General features: G+C 46.9%; 1 protein-coding gene across 1 annotated transcript in view; it reads right to left on the bottom strand.

Annotated features, from left to right (window-relative positions):
* Nucleotides 1-24,038, bottom strand: part of LOC311188342 (HLA class I histocompatibility antigen, alpha chain G-like) — a gene marked incomplete at both ends in the record, with an annotated part of 505,427 nt that overhangs the window by 45,319 nt on the left and 436,070 nt on the right. Inside the window, 2 exons of the mRNA XM_084259447.1 lie at nucleotides 1,900-2,175; nucleotides 2,376-2,645. Of these exons, the coding sequence (XP_084115573.1) occupies nucleotides 1,900-2,175; nucleotides 2,376-2,645 (546 nt within the window). The remainder of the gene's footprint in view (nucleotides 1-1,899; nucleotides 2,176-2,375; nucleotides 2,646-24,038) is intronic.

Here is a 24,038-nt window from a genome sequence, read left to right as displayed (position 1 = left end):
AGTAGAACAGATGGATTTACTGAAACACACTGCTAAGGGGAGCAGCAGGCAAAACAGGAGAGGTCTGTTGTGCCATATGTGGGTTAGCTCAGGAAACTATCAAATCCTCCTCTCTAGTAATACCAGAATTTTGTTGGAAAAGATGGAAAGAATCATCAAGAAAGTCCTAAATGTGGCCAAAAATCAGATGAGTCTGGAAATTCATCTCACCAGACTCCTGTGTGCAGGGGACACCCTGGGCCTTGTGGGGACAATGACAGATGCCTTCTGCTGCTACATCTACACTGTCCACAGGGGTTCAGGGACAAAACCCCTGATCCACACTTATCTGTAGCTTGAATGTAGCTTCCTCAAGCCTAAGGGAAGAAGCATCATGTGAGACCAGGGAGCAGTCAGGCTATGAAGCCCTAATGGAATCCCTAAGTGTGGACCACAGGGAAGTTTCCAGAATTGTGACTGGGCACTTATGGTAAGACCAAGAAATATGAAGAAAGAGATGAGAGGGGACTGGTCAACTGCCTCCTGGGGTCTTCCCTTAGCAGGGACCTTCCCCTCTGCCATTTGCTGGAATCAGGGCTCCATCACCAGAATTAGCAAATTCATTGTTATCAATTATGAACAATGTGATTCATTTTCAAAAATGCTTTACAAAAGAGGGTTAGCAATAAGCTCCAGACTGGGCAACACAAGTGTGTGGGTAATAGGTTATACTTCCTATTAGGTAATAGTTAATACTTCCTATTACCAGGTATGGCAAATATTACCTGTGTCCTGAAAGGCTCCCAGTAGACATGATCCCCCCAACTCCCTCCCCTACCTGAGCACTTCTTCCTCCACATCACAGCTGCACCACAGCAACTCCAGTGAGCACGGCTCCAAGGACAACCAGGCCAGCAGTGACACCCCCGGTGGGGTTTGTGGAGTCACTAGGGACGGTGGGCTGAGGAGGTAGCACTGGAAGGGAAGGTGAGACCCTGAGCTCCAGGCCTCCATCTTGACCCTCTGAAAGTCTCCAGAAGGGCTGCTGATGCCCCTGAGACGCTCTTGCCCACGTTCCCTCCTTACCCCAACTCAGGACTTGGGGCTCCAGCAGCCCCTCATGCTGCACATGGCACGTGTATCTCTGCTCCTCTCCAGAAGTCACCGCCACAGCCACCCATTTCTGGAAGTTTCCGTCCCCCCCAGGCCTGGTCTCCACCAGGTCAGTATCCTGGGTCAGGTCCTCCCCATCTCGCTGCCAGGTCAGGGTGATGTCCGCAGGGTAGAAGCCCAGGGCCCAGCACCTCAGAGTGACCTTTTGGTCAGAGGTGGGGTGGTGGGTCACGTGTATCTTTGGGGCATCTGAGGAGAAGGGTGAGAACTTTCACACTCTGGGTTTTTCTCACATGGACCCTGAAAAACCTTCATGTCCCATCCTCAGAATGGGTTTGGAAAGAGGAAGCACAAAATCTAGAACCCAGCCTGGTCTGGGGAGTCTGGGATAATCTGTTATTCATTAGAAAGTTCTAGAATTAGGGTGACAGCTCTGGAGAGGACCAGTTTTATAAACAGGAGAGCACATAATTTTGCTCCTAACCTGGGGTCTCAGAAAAGCAGTCAGATCAGAAAAATGTCCTCAGACCAATCACAAGACCCTGAGAGAAAAACTGATGGTTCCCAAGAGGGCTGCAGGGTCAAAAGGATCCCATTAAGGGCGATATCAGTGCTGGTCTCCCCTCAGGCTCAGCAGAGACTGGATTCCTTACCTGCTCTGAGGAAAAGTGGGGTCTTCTGGGGAGTCAGGAAACCCACGGGGGCTCCTCCTCCCCTGACCAGGAGAGGGCGCTGCTGTGACCCTGACTCCACCCTCCCCGCGGTGCCGGCCTGAGAGGGGTTGGGAGACCTCGCGGCCCCTCTTACCTGAGCGCTGCAGCGTCTCCTTCCCGTGCTCCAGGTACCTGCGCAGCCACTCCACGCACGTGTCCTCCAGGTAGTTCCTGAAGCGCTCTGCCACTTTCTCAGCATCCAACTTGCGCCAGGAGATCTGAGCGGCCGTGTCCGCCGCGGTCCAGGAGCGCAGGTCCCCGTTCAGGGCCAGGTAATCGGAGCCATCGTAGGCGAACTGATAGTACCCGCGGAGGAGGCGGCCGTCGGGCCCCACGTCGCAGCCAGACATCCTCTGGAGGGTGTGAGAGCCTGTCCCCGCGGTCACCCCGCCCGCCCCCCGGGAATAAACCGAAACTGATGCTGGAACCTCGCTGGGAACGTCCCGCGGGCTCGTCCCGGGTCGAGGGTCCGGCGGGTCCCCCTGCCTCGGGGGACGCTCAGGCCGGGGTCTGGGGTCCCGCCCGCCCGCGGGGGTGGGGTCGTGAGCGCCCCGGGCCCGCCCCGCTCACCGGCCGCGCTCTGGTTGTAGTAGCCGCGCAGGGTGAGCAGGTTCTCTTGGAACGTCTTCGCCTTGCCCCTCGCTCTCCGCGTCTCCCCCTCCCAGTACCCCGGGCCCTCCTGCTCCATCCAGGGCGCCCGCGGCTCCATCCTCGGCCCCGCCGCGGCGCTGTCGAACCGCGCGAACTGCGTGTCGTCCACGGAGCCCACGGCGATGAAGCGGGGCTGCCCGGGGCCGGGCCGGGACATCGCGGTGTAGAAATACCTCAGGGAGTGGGGGCCTGGGGGCGGGAGGGAGACCCGGGCTGACCCTTCTCCCCGCGGGTCCCATGGAGTTGGGGCAGGAGGGCAGGAGGCGAGGGGGCTCCTGAGATTGAAATGGGGCAAGGGAGGAGAGGGCTGGAGACTCAGAGGGGCAAGAGAAGGTGGCAGGCTGGAAGGGACAGAAAGGGGTCAGGGCAGGATGGGGTCACGGGGGACAACAGGGTCAGGGACGGGGGAGACATGCCTTTTCCAGGGTCCTGTGCCCCCCCAGGGTTCCTCAGCTCCCCCTCCTCAGTGGCCTTTTCCCTCCCAAGCCAGCACTTACCTGCCCAGGTCTCTGCCAGGGCCAGGGCCAGCAAAAGCAGCAGCAGGAGAGCTGGTGGCATCACCTGGGCCCTAGAGGGAGCTGAGCATTTGAATCTTGGCGGGTCTAGTGGAGACATTTGTAAGGTGGAACCAGGGTGATGCTGATTGGCTGCTCTGGAGACCTGCAGTCAATGGGGAGTGAGACCTGGGGTGAGTCACCAGTATCCAGGAAGGAGGACCCGCCCAGGCTGTGAGAGAGAAGGGAAACTGGGGAGATGGGGAATCCCCAACAGTGACCTTCCCTGCCCCAGACACAGCCGCCCTGGATGCTGAGACCCTGAGAACCAAACCAGGGGACCTGGGACTTTGCCGCCCTCTCCGCTCCTGCTCCAAGGCCATTGTCACACTGTTGCCTCCCTGAGGCCAGGCCAGGGACTGGGACAGCGATTTTCAAGAGTTTTTGTTTCAGGATCTCTGCACACTTTTACAAATTACCGTGGACCCCAGTATAATTTTAGGAGGTTATAGCTCTCAGTATTTACTACCTGAGGAATAAAATCAATTTAAAGATGTTTTTGTTTAATTTAGAATAATATTAATTACCCAATGTGTGTTCAAAGTATCTTAAAGGAATATAGATATTTAATGAAAATAATCAGGGTCATGTGTGGATCTTTCACAGCTTACATTTTTGCGATTATCTTTCTTCTCTGTCTCACTAGAGGAATGTTGGATTGCCCTATTTTCTCCTGCATTTACTCTGATTTGGTTGGCCAATGAAAAACTATACGGCCTCTCTGAAATAGGTGACAATAGTATTTTAAGTACCTTTCAGATAATTGTGAACATTCAACTTTGTTCCACTTCAACAATAAATAAACTATACAAGTGGTGGTTTCTCAAATGTTATTTGCAAAGTGAGTGGTAGAACAATATCATTGATGTTCTTTATTCTGTTACATTAATTCCATAGATCTCTATTGATTATTAATCTTGAACTAATACATGATTTTAAAAAGTGATGCATTGTTTTACCAGGCTATATGACCTTTATGTTAATTATTCTAGAATCAGATTTTGAAAATCATACATGTTTTACATTCCAAAGATCCCCAAAGAAAAGTAAGTGGCTACTGGAAGTTGCCAAGTTTACTGTGATGGGACACAATTTTTCAGTATCTGGTCTTCACTTGGAGCTTGTACTTTATCAAGGCAGTTAATTACTATCATTTGTCAACTTTCCATTGATTTTCTTAAAGGGACAGCTCACATTCACTGCAGCTGCTCCAGGTTCTGTGCATGCCCATCCCTGGACCTGCACCTCTGTCTCCTCAGGGTTACTCACCCCCTGTCACCTCCTGCCCCTCTGGGGCTCAGGTCACCTGTTACCACCTCAGAAAGGAAGCCCAGCAGCTCCCAGGTCAGGGGCCCCTTGCTCTCTGCTCCCCGGCCTGTCTCCAGCTGGACTCTGAGTTATAGACACACAGAGTCCTGGGACAGCTCACTCTGCATCCCAGTGCCTGGAGGGTGGCACCCCAATATATGTCATTTGAGTTAAGAAATTAATACAGTTATGCAAAAAGCACCTCGGGAGGACTCTTGTTTCTGGTAATGGCATGTTAGGACTCTCACACCAACCAACATACTGCAAACAACCATGTATTTTGTTGGGATTTGCCCTGCTTATGCACACAGAGATTTCAGACATTTCAAGGGCTATGATGTAACAAAGTGTCCTTATTCTGTTTGAGCAGAGGTCAGAAATTGCTCATTCTGTAGAAGGTCTGCAGTCCAGCCTCTGTCATCACCTCCCCTCTCTCCCCACGCATCTCCTTCCACCACAAGAGCAACATTAGGAGGAATTTTTAAGTTCAACTTAATCACATATGGCTGTCTGGGCAGGTAGTGGGCGCCCATCACTGAGGACCCAACCCTGACTCTGGATGTTGTCCAGTGGATTGTGATGATGAGAAAATGAGAAAGAAACACTAATTTCACCCACTCTAACGTTACACCTTCCTTCAGGAGCTGGGGTAGATCCTGCTCCATCGCTCCACTCCCATCCTGTAGTTTAGACAAGGGCTCAGCCCAGTAACTGGTATAACATGTGCTAATCCTGACCCTGGGCCAGGCCAGCAGGGCACACACTCTGCCCTCCCCCTGTGTGACTCTCACCAGCTCTGGTCTAGAGAGAATGTAGCTGCAGTGACCACGGAGGCAGTGACCCCCTGGGAAACAGAGGGGCTGCCAGGCTGATGCCCCCTGTCTTTGAGGCCAGTGGGTTTTCTATAGTGACCCCAAAGAAGATGAGCTTGGAGTGAATGTTGGGGACTGGGGGAGGGAGGCGTCCGGGGTGGGGGTGCCACCAAAACTCAGCAGGAGGCCTTGAGAGGGGTCCCACCCTGCCTCCTTACATTCTAACCACGAGAACAGTTCTAACTGTTCTAACTGGAGTTCTGCTTTTTCAAGTCCTGCTCAAAAACTGCTTCTTCATTGAACTGTACCTGTTGGGGTGTTGTACTCACTTTCTTTGCTGTTTGTGGGATTTGAATTCATTTATGCTGAGCTTTGTGTGTAATTGTTCTCCCACTGCCTATGTTGTGTGCCCTATCTCTTCTGTCACACACACACACACACACACACACACACACACACACACACTCCCCTCTGCTTGGGAACCAGATCCTCACTCAGCACTGGGAGTTACTCTGACCCTCTGTCTCTGGTTCCCCTCAGAGCCGCCCTCTCTGCAGTATCTCTGCTCAGCGGGGTCTGAGCAGCCCCAGGAGTCCCTACACCTCCTGCCTCTGACCTTGTGGGGAACCAGCTCCTCACCCTGCATGATAGTGAGGAGGCAAAGGCAAAGTCCTAAGGTCAGTGAAGGATGAAGGAGACAATATACTTTTTTTTGTACTTTCTTTTTTCCCTCATTACTGTATTATTTCTATTGAGGCAACATCAGTTTATATACTGTATGTGTTCAGAGGCACAGGGTCACCCTCTCAGATGTTTATTACCACATCACACCCACCTAAGTCTACCCATAGTCCTCCACCATAGTCCATGAGGCCCTCTTCCCTCTTTGTGACCTGCTCTCACCCTCCCTCACCCATAGGCTCAATTCTCCAGTCATAGTTCTTTTTTTTAAAAGATTTATTTATTTATTTATTTATTTGTGCAAGCACTGGGTACAGTCAGAAGCGCGGGAGGGTGAGAGGATTCACCAGAGCCAGAGCTGGGAACGGAACAGGCAGACTGACAAAATACACTGCTGAAGGGAGCAGCGAGGGGGTAGGAGAGGTCTGTTGCGCCATATGGGACCCTTGCTGGTGGCCAGGGATCGAATTGGCACTGCAGAGGCTGTGGGGAGCTTACAGCCCAGAGCTCAACCGCTGCGCCACCAGAGGAGGCCCTCCAGTCATATTTCTAGAGTATGTTTTGGTTTAGTTTCATCTATCCCAGCTTTGTTTCTTTATATTCTACATATGAATGAAACCATCTAGTATTTGACTTTCTCCTTCAAACATATTTCACTTAGCATCATCCTTTCCACATCTATACATGTTTTGCAAATTCAAGATTTTATCTTTTTCACAGCTGAGTAGTATTCCATTGTGTCTATCTACCGCCTCTTCTTTGTCCATTCATATGTCGTTGGGCACTTAGGTTGTTTCCATAGTTGGTTATTGTGCACAGTGCTGCAGTGAATATAGCAGGCACATATTCTTTGGAATTAGTGTTCTTACCTCCTTTGGATAAATACCCAGAAATGGCATGCTTGACCACGTGGAAGGTGTATTTTGAATATTTTGAGGAACCTTCATTCTGTTCTTCACAGGGACAGGACTGTGACAGTGTGGTGTCCATAGAAAAGGAAGGTTCCAATTCTCCTGCCCCACCCCAGGAAGGATGGAGCCCACCAGGAATTGGAAGTTAAAGAGGAGGCAGAAGCAACGAGATGGGGAAAGGAAACTAAAGGAGGCACATGGAACAGAGGAACATGTGAAGAAGAAACTACACTTGCTTCTGAGCTTTGGGCTGGTACCGGGGACCTGGGGGACATGGAAAGAGACACTTGAAGAGACAAAGATGTGGGTGAGAAACCCAGTGGAGGCTGACAATGGCAGCCTTTATCTTGATGTAGATTTTGATTTTGCTCTTGTCCATCCAGACTTGCCTGGCCCCTCCTGCCCCTCTCCTGGGAGTCCCCACCAGAGGTGCCTTAGACTGTGGCAGGCCTTTGGGCCTCAGCAGTGCTGCTTTGGGCCAACCCTGTTTGGCTGGGCATTTCCCATGAGGGGACGGGTAACTTTGGGTGTTTCATTTGGAAACTATTTTAACTATATTATTTCTCTTCTCTTTCTCACACTAATTCTCACACTAAATGCACACTAATTCTCTATTGCACAATAATTATATTATCATTCTTTTCTATTAAAGGTCTTACACACCATAGTATGTTTTATCTTATGCAACCGATGGCAGTACCCACTTAGATTTATCAGGTTTGAGGATCTGGGGAGCCCCTCATTCAACCTGCTAACTGGAGCAGTCTCCATCCCCACCCACCATGTACCAGAGTTCCTTTTCCTCCTCACCCTACAATAGTCATTGTCACAGGTGTGAGGTGGTATCTCATTGTGGTTTTAATTGGCATTTTCCTGACAGCACATGATGACAAACATTTATCCATGTACGTATTGGCCACATGTGTGTCTCCTTTAGAGAAGTGCCTAATTAGCTCTTGTTTTGATTGGGTTGTTTGTTTTCTTGTTTTGGAGTCATTTGTACATCTTAGATATTAACCCCATGTTGGATATAGGATGCACAAATATTTTCTCCCACTTGATACTGTTTTTTTTATTTTAATGATACTTCCCTTCACTGTGTAGAAGCGTTTTAGTCTGATGTGTTTCCATTGGTGATTTTATTTTTTTGCTTTTGTTTCCTTGGAGTACAGAAGACTTTATGAGCAGTGAGAATACTCTACATGATATTCTCATGATGGACACAGGTCATTATACATTTGTCCAACACCCCGAGAACAGACAATACCAGAGTGAACCCAAAGGGAAACCATTGACTCTGAAAAGGGGATGACGTGTGGGTCCCTCACTTGTAATACAAGTGCCACTCTGGTGTTACCACGTGATTTGGACGTGATCTGTGAAGTGTTGTATAAGCTGAGGAATTTAGCATAATTTACTTTTGAAAACGATATTTCTAGTGCATGCAAGAACATTCAAATAACACTCAAGGATATGCATAGTAAATCATTTCCCCTCACCCCCAGCACCTCAATCAGCCAGTATCTGCTCAAAACTAGTTCATAAGTTATTGTTTTCTTCTCAAAAATATATATCCATGCTTCTGTCTGGACAATAGTGTTTGTTTTCCTGTCACTACTGGAGTTCAGGATGCAAAGTGGGAGAAAACATTGCAAATCATGAATCTGATAAAGGACTATATGTAGAATTTATAAAATAGCCCTTAAAACTCAGTATCAGAAAGAAAGAACCCAATTTAAAAAAGACACAAACAGTGGAGTCATCAATGGTGCCTCAGTAAAAATGTGGACAAAAGGCCGTAACAGACACGTTACCAAGAAGAGACACAGATGACAAGGAAGATCATGAGCAGATGCTCAGCATACAGAGCACCAGGGAAAGACAGTTAAGAACAACAGTGATGCCATCACACCTAGGAGAGGCTGAAAACACAAATCCTGCACAATTCCAGGTGCTGCCCAGGATGTGGACAACAGCAGCCTCATCACTGCTGGCAGGAATGCAAAATGGCGCGGTCACTGTCAAAGATACTTGACAATTTCTTTGAAAGCTGAAAAAATCTGACCATACAACCCAGTGATCACTGCCCAGCTAGTTACCCAACTAATTTTAAACTTATATTTGCACAAAAACCCTGCATGCATGTAACTGTTTATAGCAGAACACCCATAAGTATGAGCTGCCCACAGTGGCTAACTTCAAAAGACAACAGTAACTAAAAAAAATGAAACAAAAAGAAGCTTTGCAGGAAGAAAGTTGGGAAACTCTACCTTAGCCTGGTGTTGAAGGTTAACACCCCCAGTGATCAGTCGGGGGTGGGGGGCCATGACTGCGTGGTGACTGACATGACTTGACATGTTGAGTGGACAATGGCCTGCACCTCTGTGGTCTGCTTTCCCAAGAAAAAAATAAACCCACTAAAACAAGGGACAATGTTCCTGAGCAGTGCTCCTTGATAGAGGCTAAGAGTAGAAAATTGAGGATGGAGGGGCCACAAGACCAGAAAGTAGAGCTGGGGGTAGAAGTGATTAACATAGTTATTAAACAAACCCGCAATGGAAATGAACAGTGCTTAGGGCAGCTACTCTAGGGAGCACCAACTGCTCTAGAAAGGACCCAGAGGTGCAGACCAGAGCTGGGATACTGGGATGTAGCCATTGCAGAGACTCGTTTCTCCTGACAAATCAGCCCAGTCACACCATAGAAGTAATTAATTTAACGATAGATAACAGTTCCACAAAGAATGAACCCCTCCCAATTAGAACACTACTTTCTGCCCCGGGAAGATGCAGCTTTGCTCCCAAGGCTCCGCCTGGGGCCTGCAGGCTTCTCCTCACATACCTGCCCTCTCTAGGGGCAGTTCCTCCTGCCTGCTGGTGTCTGCACAAGCACCTTCTTCTTATTTCCCCCCTATTTTTTTAATATAATAAACCATCTCTTTGGTAGAGACTAAAAGTCTCTGTCTTGTGGGGAAACTCACTGTGCATGTGAAAGGAGGACTCTGGTGAATCTTTTCGCAGAGGTGCCCTAAGAACTCCAGTCTGTGAACCCAGCACCTCTCCAAAACAAAGTCACTCCTCACCAACATCAATCTTATAAAAACAAGGAAAGTCAGGGCCTCCCTGGTGGCACAAGGGTTTAAGATGCAACTTATGAAGCTATCTGTAGCCACTGCACATGAATTTAATCCCAGACAGGGAGCTACCCACATGGTGCAGCAGACCTCTCCTAGCTTGCCTGCTGCTCCCCTCAGCAGTGTATTTCACTCAATCCCCGTGTCTGTTTCCCACTCTGTCTCTGGTGAATCCTCTCACCACCCCCACACCTCTGGCCTGTACACCAATTCCTGTGTGTATAAATAAATAAATCTTCAAAGAAAAAAATGAAAACAAAATAACTTAAAAAAAAAAAAAAAAAAAACAAGGGAAGTCAGAGAAACTGTCAGCCAGAGGCACATCAAGGAAACCTGGCTGTAACTGAATGAGGCAAACTAGATGGGATTCTGGAACATAAAATGGACATTAGAAAAACTAATGAAATTAAGCGTGGAGTTTGGTGATTGTGTCAACATTGCTTCATAAGCTGTCAAAAATATAATAATATAATATAATATAAAAATATATAATATATAACATATAATATATATAATAAATATATATAATATAAAAATAAAATATAGTAATAAAAAATATAATAATAACATCATGTAAGATGTTAACAAAGTGGAAAGACCTGTAGTACCTTTGCAACTTTTCTGTAAGTCTAACAGTATTCTTTAAATGTTATTTTTGTAATGTCCTCAATACTAAACAGGTTGTAGAAGGAAAAAATGATCTACCTTCCTGTATTCTAAGGTTTTGTTATCCAGGGACTGGAGAGAGAGGTCCTGGGGAGAAAAGCTGGAAACCTCACACCCAGGGCATTCCCCCGAGTCTCCTCTCCTCTGAGCCCTGCTGCTCTGACTCCTCACAGAGCATCTCAGCCCCAGGATGCTGCCCTTCAGGACCCCCAACTCTGCCCACCTCAGCCCCCGCCCCGTCCTGGTGGCTCCACCAGAATCCAGAACAGCAGGAATCCAAAGGACACTGTCCCCAAGGAGTCAGGGCCCCTGTCCTGCTCTATTTGCTTTTTCAGGTCACCTGAAGGTCAGTCCTTCCCCAACCCTGACCTGCCAGGGCCAAGGACAAGGTCCTGCCCCAAACACACCAGGAGCCAGATCAGATCCCCATTGAGGGCTTCGTCCTTGTCCTCTTTAAGTCTGGGAGGGGGGGATTCCTGCCTCGGGGTGAGGGACCCAGTGGGACAGAGCAGCAGAGAAGGGGAAATGGGTCCTGGTCAGAGAAAGCACCCCCAGTCTCTTCGCAGACAGAATGACTGACATGCCGGGACCCCAAACCTGCATGCTCTATCTGGGTTACCTTCTTTACCCTCCTGACAGACCCTTTATCCCCCCAAACAGGTGCCAGATTATTGTTTCCTGTTGGCTCTGAGATCAGTCTGGTTTCTGAAAACACAACATTCCAGACAAAGCCTTGGTAAAATACCCGTATTTCCAATTGTCTATTTAAGGGAGGAGGGGAAAGAAACTTACTGGATCTACACAGACAAACAATTTGACATGAGAAATCAGAACTTAGTAAAAATTTTACATTTTGGGGGGAGACAGAGAAAAGCAGTTGTTTCAGCTTGCTCATAGAAAGATGCAGGATTTATGAGTCAAGTTCTGCACTTTTCTTTAGTTTCACGACAAACCTGTATTTGTATTTCTTAGTATGAAAGAACTTTATTTTTTTTTTATTTTATAGAGGCATGTTTTATTTATTTATTTTATTTGTTTTGTTTTGTTTTTTGTTTATACAAGCACTGGGTACAGTCAGAAGCGCGGGAGGGTGAGAGAACTCACCAGAGCCAGAGCGGGGAGCAGAGCAGGCAGAAGGACCGAAGCACACTGCTGAGGGGAGCAGCGGGCCGCAGGAGAGGTCTGCACACCATGTGGGACCCTCCTCCGGTGGCCAGGGAGCAGCCAGGGATCGAACCGGCGCTGCCGAGGCCGCAGGCAGCTTCGCAACCCAACGCTCAACCGCTGCACCACTTGGGAGGCCCCCAAGAACTTTATTATTTTTTTTCAAGATTTTTATTTATACAAGAACTGGGGTACAGGCCAGAGGTGCAGAAAAGTGACAGGATTCACCAGAGACAGAGCAGGTGCAGAACAGGTAGACTGACCAAAAGCACTGCTGAGGGGAGCAGCAGGTGAGACAGGAGAGATCTGCTGCACCATGTGGGTAGCTCCCTGGCCATCCAGGGATCAGTCTCTTGTTACAGAGGCTGCAAATAGCTTCACAGTGCTGTGCTTAATCCCTTGCACCACCGGGGAAGCCCAACGTTTCTTTAACAAACAGGATAATAGGGAAATAAAAAGTTTCTAAGGCCTCAGTGGCTGGCTGTGTCACCCCAAATAGTCCCTGCAGTGTCTAATAGCCCCAAATTAATGCTGTTGTGTAAAGTGGTACAGTCCTATCAGGGAGGGCCTGGAGCTGGTGGCACAGCTGCAAGCACTGGGCCAGGATGCAACTCACAGTGGCAGCTGGAGATTCTCCCAGGGGGTGCTCTCCTCTGAGGAGTCAACCCAGCAGGCACAGTCACAGTCTGAAAGCCGAGCTGGACAGGAAGGAGGCAACAGCACCGGGAGGTGGTGCAGAATAGTCAGCAGCAATGACAGGTCTCAAAGGGGACCTTGCTGCTGTACCCCGTGGGCTGCATGTCCTGGGGTGGTATGGGGCGACAGAGAACCTCTGCTGCCAGATTGGCTGCTGCCTTTGTCCATGACACTGATGGTGGCTGGTGGTAAAGTGCCCACCCACTGTCACCCACTGCCACTCCCGCTGCTGGTTGCAGTGGGCACAGCTGTCAGGGTGGCCTCGACCACTGCAAAATGTTTCTGAGATACATGTCCTGGGGTGTTGTTCCTGTGTTTCCTTCTGTGTAGTGTGTGGTTTCGGGTCTTACATTCAGGTCTGTTATCATTTTGAGTTGATCTTTGTGCGTGGTGTGAGGTAGTCATCCAGTTTCATTTTTCTGCATGTAGAAGTCCAGTTTTCCCAGCATAATTTACTAAAGAGACATTCCTTGTCCCAGGGCATAGTGTTTGCTCTTTTGTAATAGATTGGTTTCCATATATGTGTGGCTTTATGCCTGGGTTTTCAATTTTATCATGAAGATGATTTTTAATGTTTCAACCAATATATGTTGACATGACACCGGCTTGGGTTTTTGCCACTCTTACTAAGTTCTACCTCAGAGGAAATGTCAAAATAGTGGAAAGGCAAAATTTCTACTGATGTTATCAAAATAGTTTTGACCTCATGGGTCCCATGGCAGTTTCTGGGTGACTTCAAGGGTTGCACACAGGACACTTTGAGAAATGCCTTTCTTAGTGAACCAAGGAGCACCTCCCAAGAATTCTTGGCCTTTGTCTCACCTTCATTTCTGGAATCCACCTCCCTGGCTGGCTCCTGCCTCCCAAAGCTGCCTCCCCTGAAGATACAATGAAGAGTAGAGCAAGGACCCTGGAGACGTGGAGCTTGCACTGTCACGAGAGATGGACACTGAGTAAATGTGACAAAGACATTTGTGAATCCTCACTTCTCAAGTAGGCAAAGAACACTAGTAAGCAAAGAGGCAAACAAAAAAGTATGGAAACAGAGAACAGGACACAGAAAACCAACCACGTGGGGTGGGGACAGAAGAGAGGCCAAGCATGAGGTGAAGGATCCGGGCCTTCAGCCCTGCCCAGGTGAGCAGGACCCAGGCCCCAGGAGGCAGGACTGAGGCTGTGGGACAGGGGTCTGCCCAGGATGAAGTGGGAAGAATAGCTGGTGTGTGTGATATGTTCATGGAGATTCTGACCACAGGGGACAGTTTGGGGATGATTAAGAATGAGCAAAACAGGAAATAAGCTCATGAGGAACAAGATAATTGTAACTCCTGAGAAGAAAAATTATCCTGATCTACTCCCTACTCAGTTGTGACTGGCTCTCACAAGGTCATAACAATGCAAACCCTGGATCCCATGTATCTCAACAACCTGAGCAGGGGGTGTGTGTGTGCGGGGGGAACATGTCTTTTTTTATTTTTAAAGATTTATTTATTTATACATGAACCAGGGTGCAGGCTAGATGTGTGGGAGGGTGAGAGGATTCACCAGAGACAGAGTGGGGAACAGAACAGGCAGACTGATGAAATACACTTCTGCGGGGAGCAGCAGGTGAGACAGGAGAGGTCTGCCACTCCATATGCAATTCTCGCCAGCCTGCCAGGAGCTGCGGACAACTTCACAGTGTGGCACACAACCGCCTGTGCCACCAGGGTGGCCCCAGGGCAGGGACATGTCTTTAAGCATGTTACGGAGATATAGATCATGTAATGTTTTCCCGGTATTTTCTTCTACATATTTTATGCTTTCAGGTCTTATGTTCAATTTTTTCATCCGTTTTTAGTTGATTTTGTGCAAGGAATGAGGTAGTGGTCTAGTTTCATTCTTTTGCATGTGGTGGTGCAGTTTTCTCAGTACCATTTATTGAACAAATTATCCTTGTTCCATTGAATATTCTTTGCTCCTTTGTCAAAGATTAGTTGTCCTTAATCTTTGATTCATTGTCCATAAATGTGTGGTCTTATTTCTGGGCTTTCTATTTCATTCCATTGGTCTGTGTGTCTGTTTTTTGTTCCATTACCATACTTTTAATTATTATGTGGCTTTGTAGTATATTTTGAAGTCTGGGCATGTGGTACCTCTATTCTCCTTTGTTTTAGTCAGGAGAGCTTTGACTATTAGAGATTTTTTGTGGCTCCATATGGATTTCATCAATATTTATTCTATTTTTTTGAAGAATGTCATTGGGATTTTTATTGGAATAGCATTGTATCAGTAAATTGATTTTGGTAGGATGGCCATTTTGATCATGTTAATTCTTCCAATCCATGAGCAGAGAATATCTTTCCATTTTTTGTGTGTCTTCTTTTGTTTTGTTTTTTATTGTTTTATAATTCTCTTTTAACAATATTTCATCTTTTTTTTTTTTTTGTAGAGGTCCTTCATCTCTTTTGTTAGATTTATCCAAGTATTTGATTTTCTTTGTTTCAATGATGGAAGAGATGGTTTTCTTGATTTCTTCTTCAGATTGATTTCTTGCATATAGGAAGGCTACTGATTTTTGTGTGTTGATTTTGTATCCTGCCACTTTAATAAACTGGTTCATCATTTTGATTAGATTCTCTATGGCCTTCTCTTTGGGCTTTGGGCTAGTTTCTCTTTGGGTTTCTCTATGTATATTATCATATTGTCTGCAAATAGTGATAGTTTTACTTCTTCTTTCTCTATTTGGATTCCTTGTATGTCTTTCTCTTGTCTTATAGCTCTGGCTAGCACTACAGTATTATATAGAAAAGCAGTGGTGAAAATCAATATCCTTGTCTTGTTCCTGATCTTAAAGGAAAGGTTTCCACCTTTACGTCATTGAGAAAAATATTGACTGCGGGTTTGTCATCCTTGTGCCTCTGAAATAAATCCCACTTTATTTTGGTGTATTATCATTTGATGCATTGTTGGATTCTGTTGGTGAAGATTTTATTGAGGATTTTTGCATCAGTGTTGAATAAGGAGATAGACCTATAGTTTTCTTTTTGTGTGTTGTCTTTGATTGGTTTTGGTATGAGTGTAATGTGGCTTCATAGAATGTATTTGGTAGTATTCCCTTTTTCTCAATTTTTTGAAAGAGTTTGTGTAGGATAGGCACTAATCCATTTCTTTTTTTTAAATTTTATTTTTATATTCCCCATACAATTGCAATCCCCTTATTTTGACCCCAATCCCTTCTTTCTCCACCCCCCAACACCCCGCCGCCATAGTGTGTCTCTGTTTCATAGTTGTTTGTTGATTTTGATTTTTTCTTTCTTATAGCTATTCTTTTTCCTGGTCCCTTATTTAGGTTTTCTAGATCCCTGCTATAAGTGAGACCATCCGGTATTTTTCTTTTTCTTTCTGGCTTATTTCACTGAGCATGATCCCTTCCAGCTCCATCCATGTTGCTGCAAATTGCATGTGTTTATCTTTTTTGAATGCTGAATAATATTCCATGGTGTATATGTACCACATCTTCTTGATCCAGTCATCTATTTTTGGGCATTTGGGTTGTTTCCAAAGCTTAGCTATTGTAAACAGTGCTGCTATAAACATAGGGGTGCAGGTGCTCTTTGGAATTGATGTTTCTGTGTCCTTTGGGTAAATACCTAGGAGTGGAATTGCTGGATCATATGGAAGTTCTATCTTTCAGTAGGTTGAGGAATCTCCACATAGCTTTCCACAGTGGTTGGTCCAGTTTGCACACCCACCAGCAGGCACTAATTCATTTCTGAACATTTGGTAGAATTCATTTGTGAAGCCGTCTGGTCCTGGGCTTTTGTATTTGGGGAGTGTTATGATTACTGTTTTAATTTCACTGCTTGTATTTGTCTGCTTAAATGTTCTATTTCTTCTTTGCCTAGCTTTGGATGATTATATCATTCTAGGAATTTGTCCACCTCTTCTAGATTGTTGAACTTGTTTGCATATAAATGTGCAAGTAATCTTTGATGATTATTTTGATTTCTACTGAGTCTGTTGTAATGTCTCCTCTTTTGTTTATCGTCTTAATTTCCTTGTGTTTTCTCCTGTTTTTTCTTCATGAGCCTGGCTAGAGGTTTGTCTGTTTTGTTTATTTTTTTCAAAGAATCCACTTCTAGTTTTGTTGATCTTTTGGATTTTTAAAAATTTTTATTTTATTTATTTCTGCTTTGATTTTTACTATTCCTTTCTTTTACCTGTTTTGGTTTTTGCTTGTTTGTTTGTTGTTGTTCTTTTCTACTTCTTTGAGATGGGAGATTAGGTTGTTTCTTTGAGTTCTTTCTTATTTCTTCTGTATTGCTAGATACTTTCCTCTTCTAACTGCTTTACTGTGCCCCATGCATTGTCATTTAACTCAAAACATTTTTTTAAAGATTTATTTATTCATGTATACAAGAACCAGGGTACAGACCATATGTGTGGGAGGGAAAGAGGATTCACCAGAGACAGAGCAGGGAACAGAACAGGCAGACGGACTGAAACACTCTGCTGAGGGGAGCAGTGGGTGAGATAGGAGAGGTCTGCCATGCCATGTGGGTATCTCCCCAGCCAGCAGGAATTGAACCTGTGCTGCAGAGGCCACGGGCAGTGTTACAACACTTCACTCAACTGCCTGTGCCACAAGAGAGGCCCTCAAAGTATTTTTTAATTTCTTCTTTTATCAGTGGTCTTCCTGTAGTGTGGATTTCAATCTTCATGAAGTGGTATGGTTCTTTTTTTTTTTTGATGATTTATTTCTAGTTTGATGCCTTTATAATAAGAGAAGATAGTTGGAATGATTTTGATCATAATGTATCTGTTGATATTTGTCATGTGGCCCAGTATGTGATCAATTCTGGAGAATGATCCATGTGTGCACGCTTGAGAAAAACGTGTACTCATATTTTAGGGGATGCAGTGTCCTATAAATATCTGTTAATCTCATGAAGTCTAGATCTTTAGTTAGGGCTCTAGTATCCTTTTTCATTTTTTGTCTCACTGATTTGTCCATTGGTGTGAGTGGGGTGTTGAAGTCTCCTACTATATGTGCATTTTCTCTAATGTCTGTTTTCAGAGGTGATAATAATTATCTTATATATTTTAGTGCTCCTTCATTTTGTGAGTATATGGTAATGGATGTTACATCTTCCTGATTATAATTATAATCAGGAATTATAATGCAGTGTCCTTAATTATAATGCAGAGTCCGTCTCTGTCTCTGTCTCTTTTTACCTTTTTTAATTTGAAGTCTATTTCATCTGATATAAGTATAGCTGTTCTTGCCTTCTTTTTGGTCCATTTGCTTGTAGGATTATTTTCCAACCTTTTATTTCTATGTTTCTCTTTTATATTACATGTGTTTCCTGGAGATAGCAGTAGGTAGGATTTTGTTTTTTAATCCAGTTTTCTACTATGTGTCTTTTTATTGATAAGTTTAGTTTATTTACATTTAGGGTTAATATTGATACCTTGGCATCTGTATTTTCCATTTTGTTCCAGAAGGGGATGGTGGAGCCCCTGGCTTCTAACAGCCCCACAGGCAGGCCCACAGTTTCCTGGGACCCACAGTTCACCTTGATAATAGAGCCCTTCCTCTCTACTTAGTACTGAAAGTGGGGTGCAGGGCCTCCAGCAGCCTTGCTCAGGTACATGCTTTCCTGCTCACCCTTTTTTGGTCTCTCCCTCTCTCTACTCAGTTCCAGAAGGCATCCTGGGGTCCCTGGCTTCCAAAAATCATGCAGGGACTGCACTTTCCCAGTGCCTGCAGTTCACCTTGATGGCAGAGCCCTCCCTGTCTCTATTCAATTACAAAATGGGGGTTGTAGGGCTTCCAGAAGCCTTTCTTGGTTGTAGCTTTCCTGCTTGCCTTGTTTGTGGAGCCCTCCCTCTCTATTCTCAGTTGCACAAGGGGATTGTGGTTCCCTGGCTTCCAACAATGGTGCTGGGGCTGCACTTTCCCGGTGTCCAGAGTTCACCTTGATGGCGGAGCCTTCCCTGTCTCTACCAAATTAGCCTCTTCTTTTAGGCAATCCCATTTTTTTTAAAGATTTATTTTTATTTATTTATACAAGCACTGGGTACAGTCAGAAGCTCAGGAAGGTGAGAGAATTCACCAGAGCCAGAGTGGGGAGCAGAGCAGGCAGAAGGACTGAAGTACACTGCTGAGGGGAGCTGCGGGTGGCAGGAGAGGTCTGCGCGCCATGTGGGACCCTCCTCCAGTGGCCCGGGAGCAGCTGGAGATCGAACCCCCAGGTTCCAGGGTACCAGGGCTACAGAGGCTGCGGGCAGCTTCGCAACCCAGCGCTCAACCGCTGCACCGCCACCGGGGAGGCCCCGCAATCCCATTTTAATTGAAGAAGTGAATGGCCAAAACTATGGTTACTTAGACTAGTTAAATTGGCAGACATTTTCCTGCAAATGAATGTGAGTCTGTCCCTATTGTACATCAACTGAACATTGACAGCTGACAGTATTTGCTGTGTAATTAAAATGTAAACTTCAGATAAAATGTAAAATCCAGAATTATGGAAAATTGAGTCCCATCACTATAAACTTGACAACTTTCAGTATGGACTAATTTTTCTTTTGGGATCTGTGGTTAAAAAAAAAAACATAATTTTTTGATAATTTTATTCAGGTGTAATAAACACTGAAGACCTACATAAAACCTGGTGAAACACTGCATTACTTTAAAAAATAATATCATACACTAATACAAGATCCAAAATATGCAAAAGAGGCTAATGGAATTAATGTAACAAAATAGGAAATATTCAATGGTATTGTTTTAGGTTTCACTTTGCAAATAACCTTTGAGAAATTTAGTATCAAAGTTGAATTTTCACAATTATTTGAAAAGGTCATTAAAATAGTGTTGCTACAATATTATCATGAGGCTGTATATTTTTTTCATAGACTTAAATTGAAACAACAGATTACATGTAGAAGAAAATATGCAAATTCAAAGATCTCCTGGGCCTCCCTGGTGGTACAGCGGTTGAGCGCTGGGTTGCGAAGCTGCCCACAGCCTCTGCAGCGCCGGTTTGATCCCTGGCCACCTGGCGAGGGTCCCACATGTTGTGCAGACCTCTCCTGCCACCCGCTGCTCCCCTCAGCAGTGTATTTCATCAGTCTGTCTGTTCAGTTCCCCGTTCTGGCTCTGGTGAATTCTCCCAGCCTCCTGTGCTTCTGACTGTACCCAGTGCTTGTATAAATAAATAAATAAATAAATCTTAAAAAAAAAAAAACAAAAAACAAAGATCTCCTAATGAGCAGACTAGAAAGACACAAAACTAACAACTTTTCTCATTATCCTGATTCTTTTCAGCAAGTTAATTTTCCTCAAAAAATAACTGCAATAGATTATTAATGTTATTCTAAGTGAAATAATAACATTTTAAAACAGTTTCATTTCTTGTGTGATGAATATTGATAGCTATAACCTCATGAACAGAATTTTACTTGAGGTCCTCACAATTTGTGAGCCTGTGCAGAGATCCTGAAAGGAAATGTCCCTGGGCCTGGCCTCGGGGACAGGGTGACAGCACTTGGAGCAGGGGAGGAGGGCAAAGCAATGACCTGGTGTCCAGGGGTGGCTCAGTCCCCAGGGCAGGTCTGGGGCTTCTGTTGGGGATTCCCCACCTCCCCTCAGTATCACTTGCTCTCAGCACCTGTGCCAGGCCCTCCTGCCTGGATACTGGTCAGTCACCCCAGTTCTCACTGGCCATTGCCTGGAGGGTGTCCAGAGAAGCCAATCAGCATCAATGTGGCTCCCACCTGCCCTTCTGCCCCAGTCTCCCCTGTCCCAGGGAAGCCCCAGCCTCCTACCGCTGCTCTGGGGCCCTGGTCTGGACGGGCATCTGGCTTGTGAGGACAGGATCAGGCGTGAAATGGCAGCTGCAGGCTGGAGGAAGAGCAGGGGACCCCCCGGGAGGTCACAGGACCTGGGAAATGCCTTCTCTGCCTGCAGATGGTCCCATGGTTCCCCCTCGGCTCCCCCTGTCCTCGTCCCTTTCTGTCCCACTCCCCCAACCCCAGCCTGCCCTGAGTCCTCTTCCCTTGAGTTTCGGGCCTTCTCATCCGCTGCCCCATGTCCATCTCACTTGTCCATCTTCCATCGCTGTCTCTGGGTATCTTGTGGGTGTCAGCCTGGGCCCGGGGACCCACAGGGGAGGAGGTTCTGCCCTGGGCCCACTGCTCCCTCCCGCCTCCGGGGGTCCCACTCCCTGAGGCTTTTCTACACCACGCTGTCCGCTGGCCTCGGGGAGCCCCTCTCCATCGTGGGGGGCTACGTGGACAACACACCGTTCGGGCGGTTTGAAGCGACTCTCCAGGCCAGCGTGTGGAGCCGCGGGGGTCTGGGCTGCAGCAGGTGGGGCAGGAGGATCTGGACCAGGAGACGTGGGTCCAAGGGAACAAGCACAGAGGTTCCGAGCGCAACTGAAACCCTGCGCGGCCACGACAACCCGAGTGAGACCTGTGAGCTGAGGCAGGTGCCAGTCAGGTCATCACCCCCTCCCCACGGACGGGCGGGGTCGTGCCCTGGCCCCAGGGACCAAGGGGCACCTCCAGGCTGCTTCGAGATCCGCCTGACCCCAGACCCCTGAAGAGCACGGGGCTTTTGCCTGTTCCGTTCTCAGTTTAGGATTATTCAGGGCAGAGGGCTGGGTGCAGGGAGACCGCGGGGTGACGCGGGCGGGGACAGGCTCTCACACCTTCCAGGAGATGTCTGGCTGCGAAGTGGGGCCCGACGGGCGCCTCCTCCGCGGGTGCAGTTTGCATACGATGGCGCCGAGTACCTGGCCCTGAACACGACCTGTGCTCCTGGACCACAGCGGACCTGGAGGCTCAGCTCACCTGGCAGGAGCAGGCAGAACTCAGTGTGGCTGTGCCCTTCAGCAGCTAGGCCAAGGGCAGGTGCACGGAGGGGCTGCTAAGACTCCAGGGATGCGGGAAGGAGATGCTACAGCAGGCACCTCACAAAAAATAGCTCAATCCAACCATGACTTATTTCTAAACTTCCTCTATTCTTGAAGCCCAGTGCTTCTTCATGTCCTGCTCAAGGACAGCTTCTTCATAGAACCGTACTTACTGAGGTGTTGTACTGACATTCTCCCTCTCTGTGAGATTTGAATTTATTTATGCTGGGGCTGGATGAATAATTCTCCCCCATTTTCTTATGTTGTGTGTCCCTTCTCTCCTGTTACACACACACACACACACACACACACACACACACACACACACACTCCCTCTCCTTGGGAACCAGACCCTCACTCATCACTGGGGTTACTCTGACCCTCTGTCTCTGGTCCCCTCAGAGCCGCCCTCTCTGCAGTGTCTCTACTCAGCGGTGTCTGAGCAGCCCCAGGAGTCCCTGCACCTCCTGCCTCTGACCTTGTGGGAAACCAGCCCCTCATCCTGCATGACAGTGAGGAGGCGAAGGCAAAGTCCTGGGGTCAGTGATGGATGGAGGGGATAATTTACATTTCTTTTGCTGAAGATAGTTTCTTTTCCCGGCTCCCTTTATTGTATTATTTCTATTGAAGTAACATCAGTTTACACACTGTATGTGTGCAGAGGCACAGGGTCACACCTCTTCAGGTGTTTGTTACAACATCACACCCACCTAAGGGCACCCACAGTCCTCACCACCATCACCGGGCCCTCTTCCCACTTTGTTTCCTACATCACACCCACTCCCTCCCCTCCCACATAGCCTCAGTTCTGCAGTCATATTTCTAGAATATGTTTTGGTTTGGTTTCATCTGTCCCTGCTTTGTTTTTTTATATTCCACTAATGAGTGAAATCACTCAGGATTTGACTTTCTCATTCTAGCTTATTTCACTTAGCATAATCCCCTCCACATCTATCCATGTGTTTCAAATTCAACTTTTTTATGGCTGAGTAGTATTCCATTGTGTCTGTCTACCACCTCTTCTTAACCCACTCAGCTGTTGTTGGGCACTGAGGTGTTTCCACAGTTGGTTATTGTGCACAGGCTGCAGTAAGCACAGGAGGCACATATCCTTTGGAATTAGTGTTTTTACCTTCTTTGGATAAATACCAAGCAATCGAATGCTTGACAATGTGGAAGGTGTATTTTGGATATTTTGAGAAACTTTTTTTTGTTGTTTGCTTAGGGGCAGGACTGTAACAGTGTGATATCCATAGTAAAGGGACGTTCTGTTACCAGGCAGGGTGAGGGAACCCAGGACTCCCAAACCTGCCCACGCTAAATGGGTTCTGCTATCTGCCGCATGAAAACAAAACATACTCTAGTGCATAAGACATTTAATGGGAAGGAACTTTAATACAATCACTGTGCAAGAAAGAGAATGAAGGGAAATAATAGAGAATATGGTTTCCCAATCAAGCACCCAAAGTTACCCATCCCCTTGTGGGTCACCTCAGCCAAACAGTTAGGCCCAAAACAGGGACACTGAGACCCAAAAACCTGTCAAAAGTCTAAGGCACAGGGCCTTCCCCATGGCGCAGCGGTTGAGCTCCAAGCTGTGAAGCTGTCTGCAGCCTCTGCATGCTGGTTAGATTCCCTGCCAGCCAGGGAAATCCCCGCATGGCACAGCTGACCTCTCCTGCCTTGCCTGGTGCTCCCCTCAGCAGTGTCTGTGGTCCGTCTGCCTGTTCTTTTCCCCAGGTTCAGACTCTGGTGAATTCTCTCACCCTCCTGCGTTTCTGACCTGTATCCCAGTTCTTGTATAAAAAAAAAATCTAAGACACATACTGGTGGGGACCCATATGAAATGGGCAGAAAAACCAGACAAGTCTGGAAGGAAAAGAGCAAAATCAAAATCAAGATAAACGTTGCCACTGTAATCTCCCCACAGGTCTCTCACCCACATCTGTTCCCAGTGTCTCCTTCCATGTTCCCCAAGTCTCTGGCACAAGTCCAAGGCTGAGAAGCAATCACAGCTTCTTCACCTGTTCCCAGCTTTGCTGCCGTTAGAGCCTGGAAGGAAAGGTGACGACCTGGAACTGGGCGCCTCCCTGAGCTGTGTGCGATGTGGGCAGTTTGTCAGGCCATTTGGCGACTGCAGCTGCGGTTTCAATGCTGATTGTCTGGTGCTGTGCTGGCCCCTTTCAGCAGCTCCACTGAGCATCTCCTGTTGTGTCTTCTGCTGGCTTTGTGAGCTGGATACGGGCCTATTGTCTGGATGCCACAGGCTCCAGGCCATCCATGGCAGGAAGATGTCCTTTTGGAAACGATGTCCTTTTTCGGGATAGGTTTGAACATCTCTAGTGGCAGGTGGACGCCATGCCTTTTGTTTAGGACTTCAAAACACTGGACACTGCTTGGGATGAGATGAATAGCCCTTGTGGCCATAGTGATTCTTTGTTTTGCCTGTTTGTTAAATAAATTCCATTATTGTTGTTCTCTGAACATGCGTGGTCTTGCAACTGTGCGTGTGGGTGAAGAACTCAGTGACTTGTAACCTATTTGGGAACTGTCTTTGGCCAGTTTTAGTTCCCCTTGCTGCCCAGTATCATTTTTATTTTGCTCTTTTCCTTCCATACTTGCCTGGCCCCTTCTGCCCTTTCCTATGGGTCTCCACCAGAAGGTGCTTTCAGGTCTCGGGGGTCCTGCTCTGGACCAACCCTGTTTGGCTGGACATTTATACCCGATGGGATGGTGACTTTGGGTGTTTTATTT

This window comes from Talpa europaea (assembly GCF_964194135.1).
Source record: "Talpa europaea genome assembly, chromosome: 2".
NCBI classification, from domain to species: Eukaryota; Metazoa; Chordata; class Mammalia; order Eulipotyphla; family Talpidae; genus Talpa; species Talpa europaea.
The sequence above is the reverse complement of the archived record's forward strand: the minus strand, read 5'-3'. Positions and strand labels throughout refer to the sequence as shown.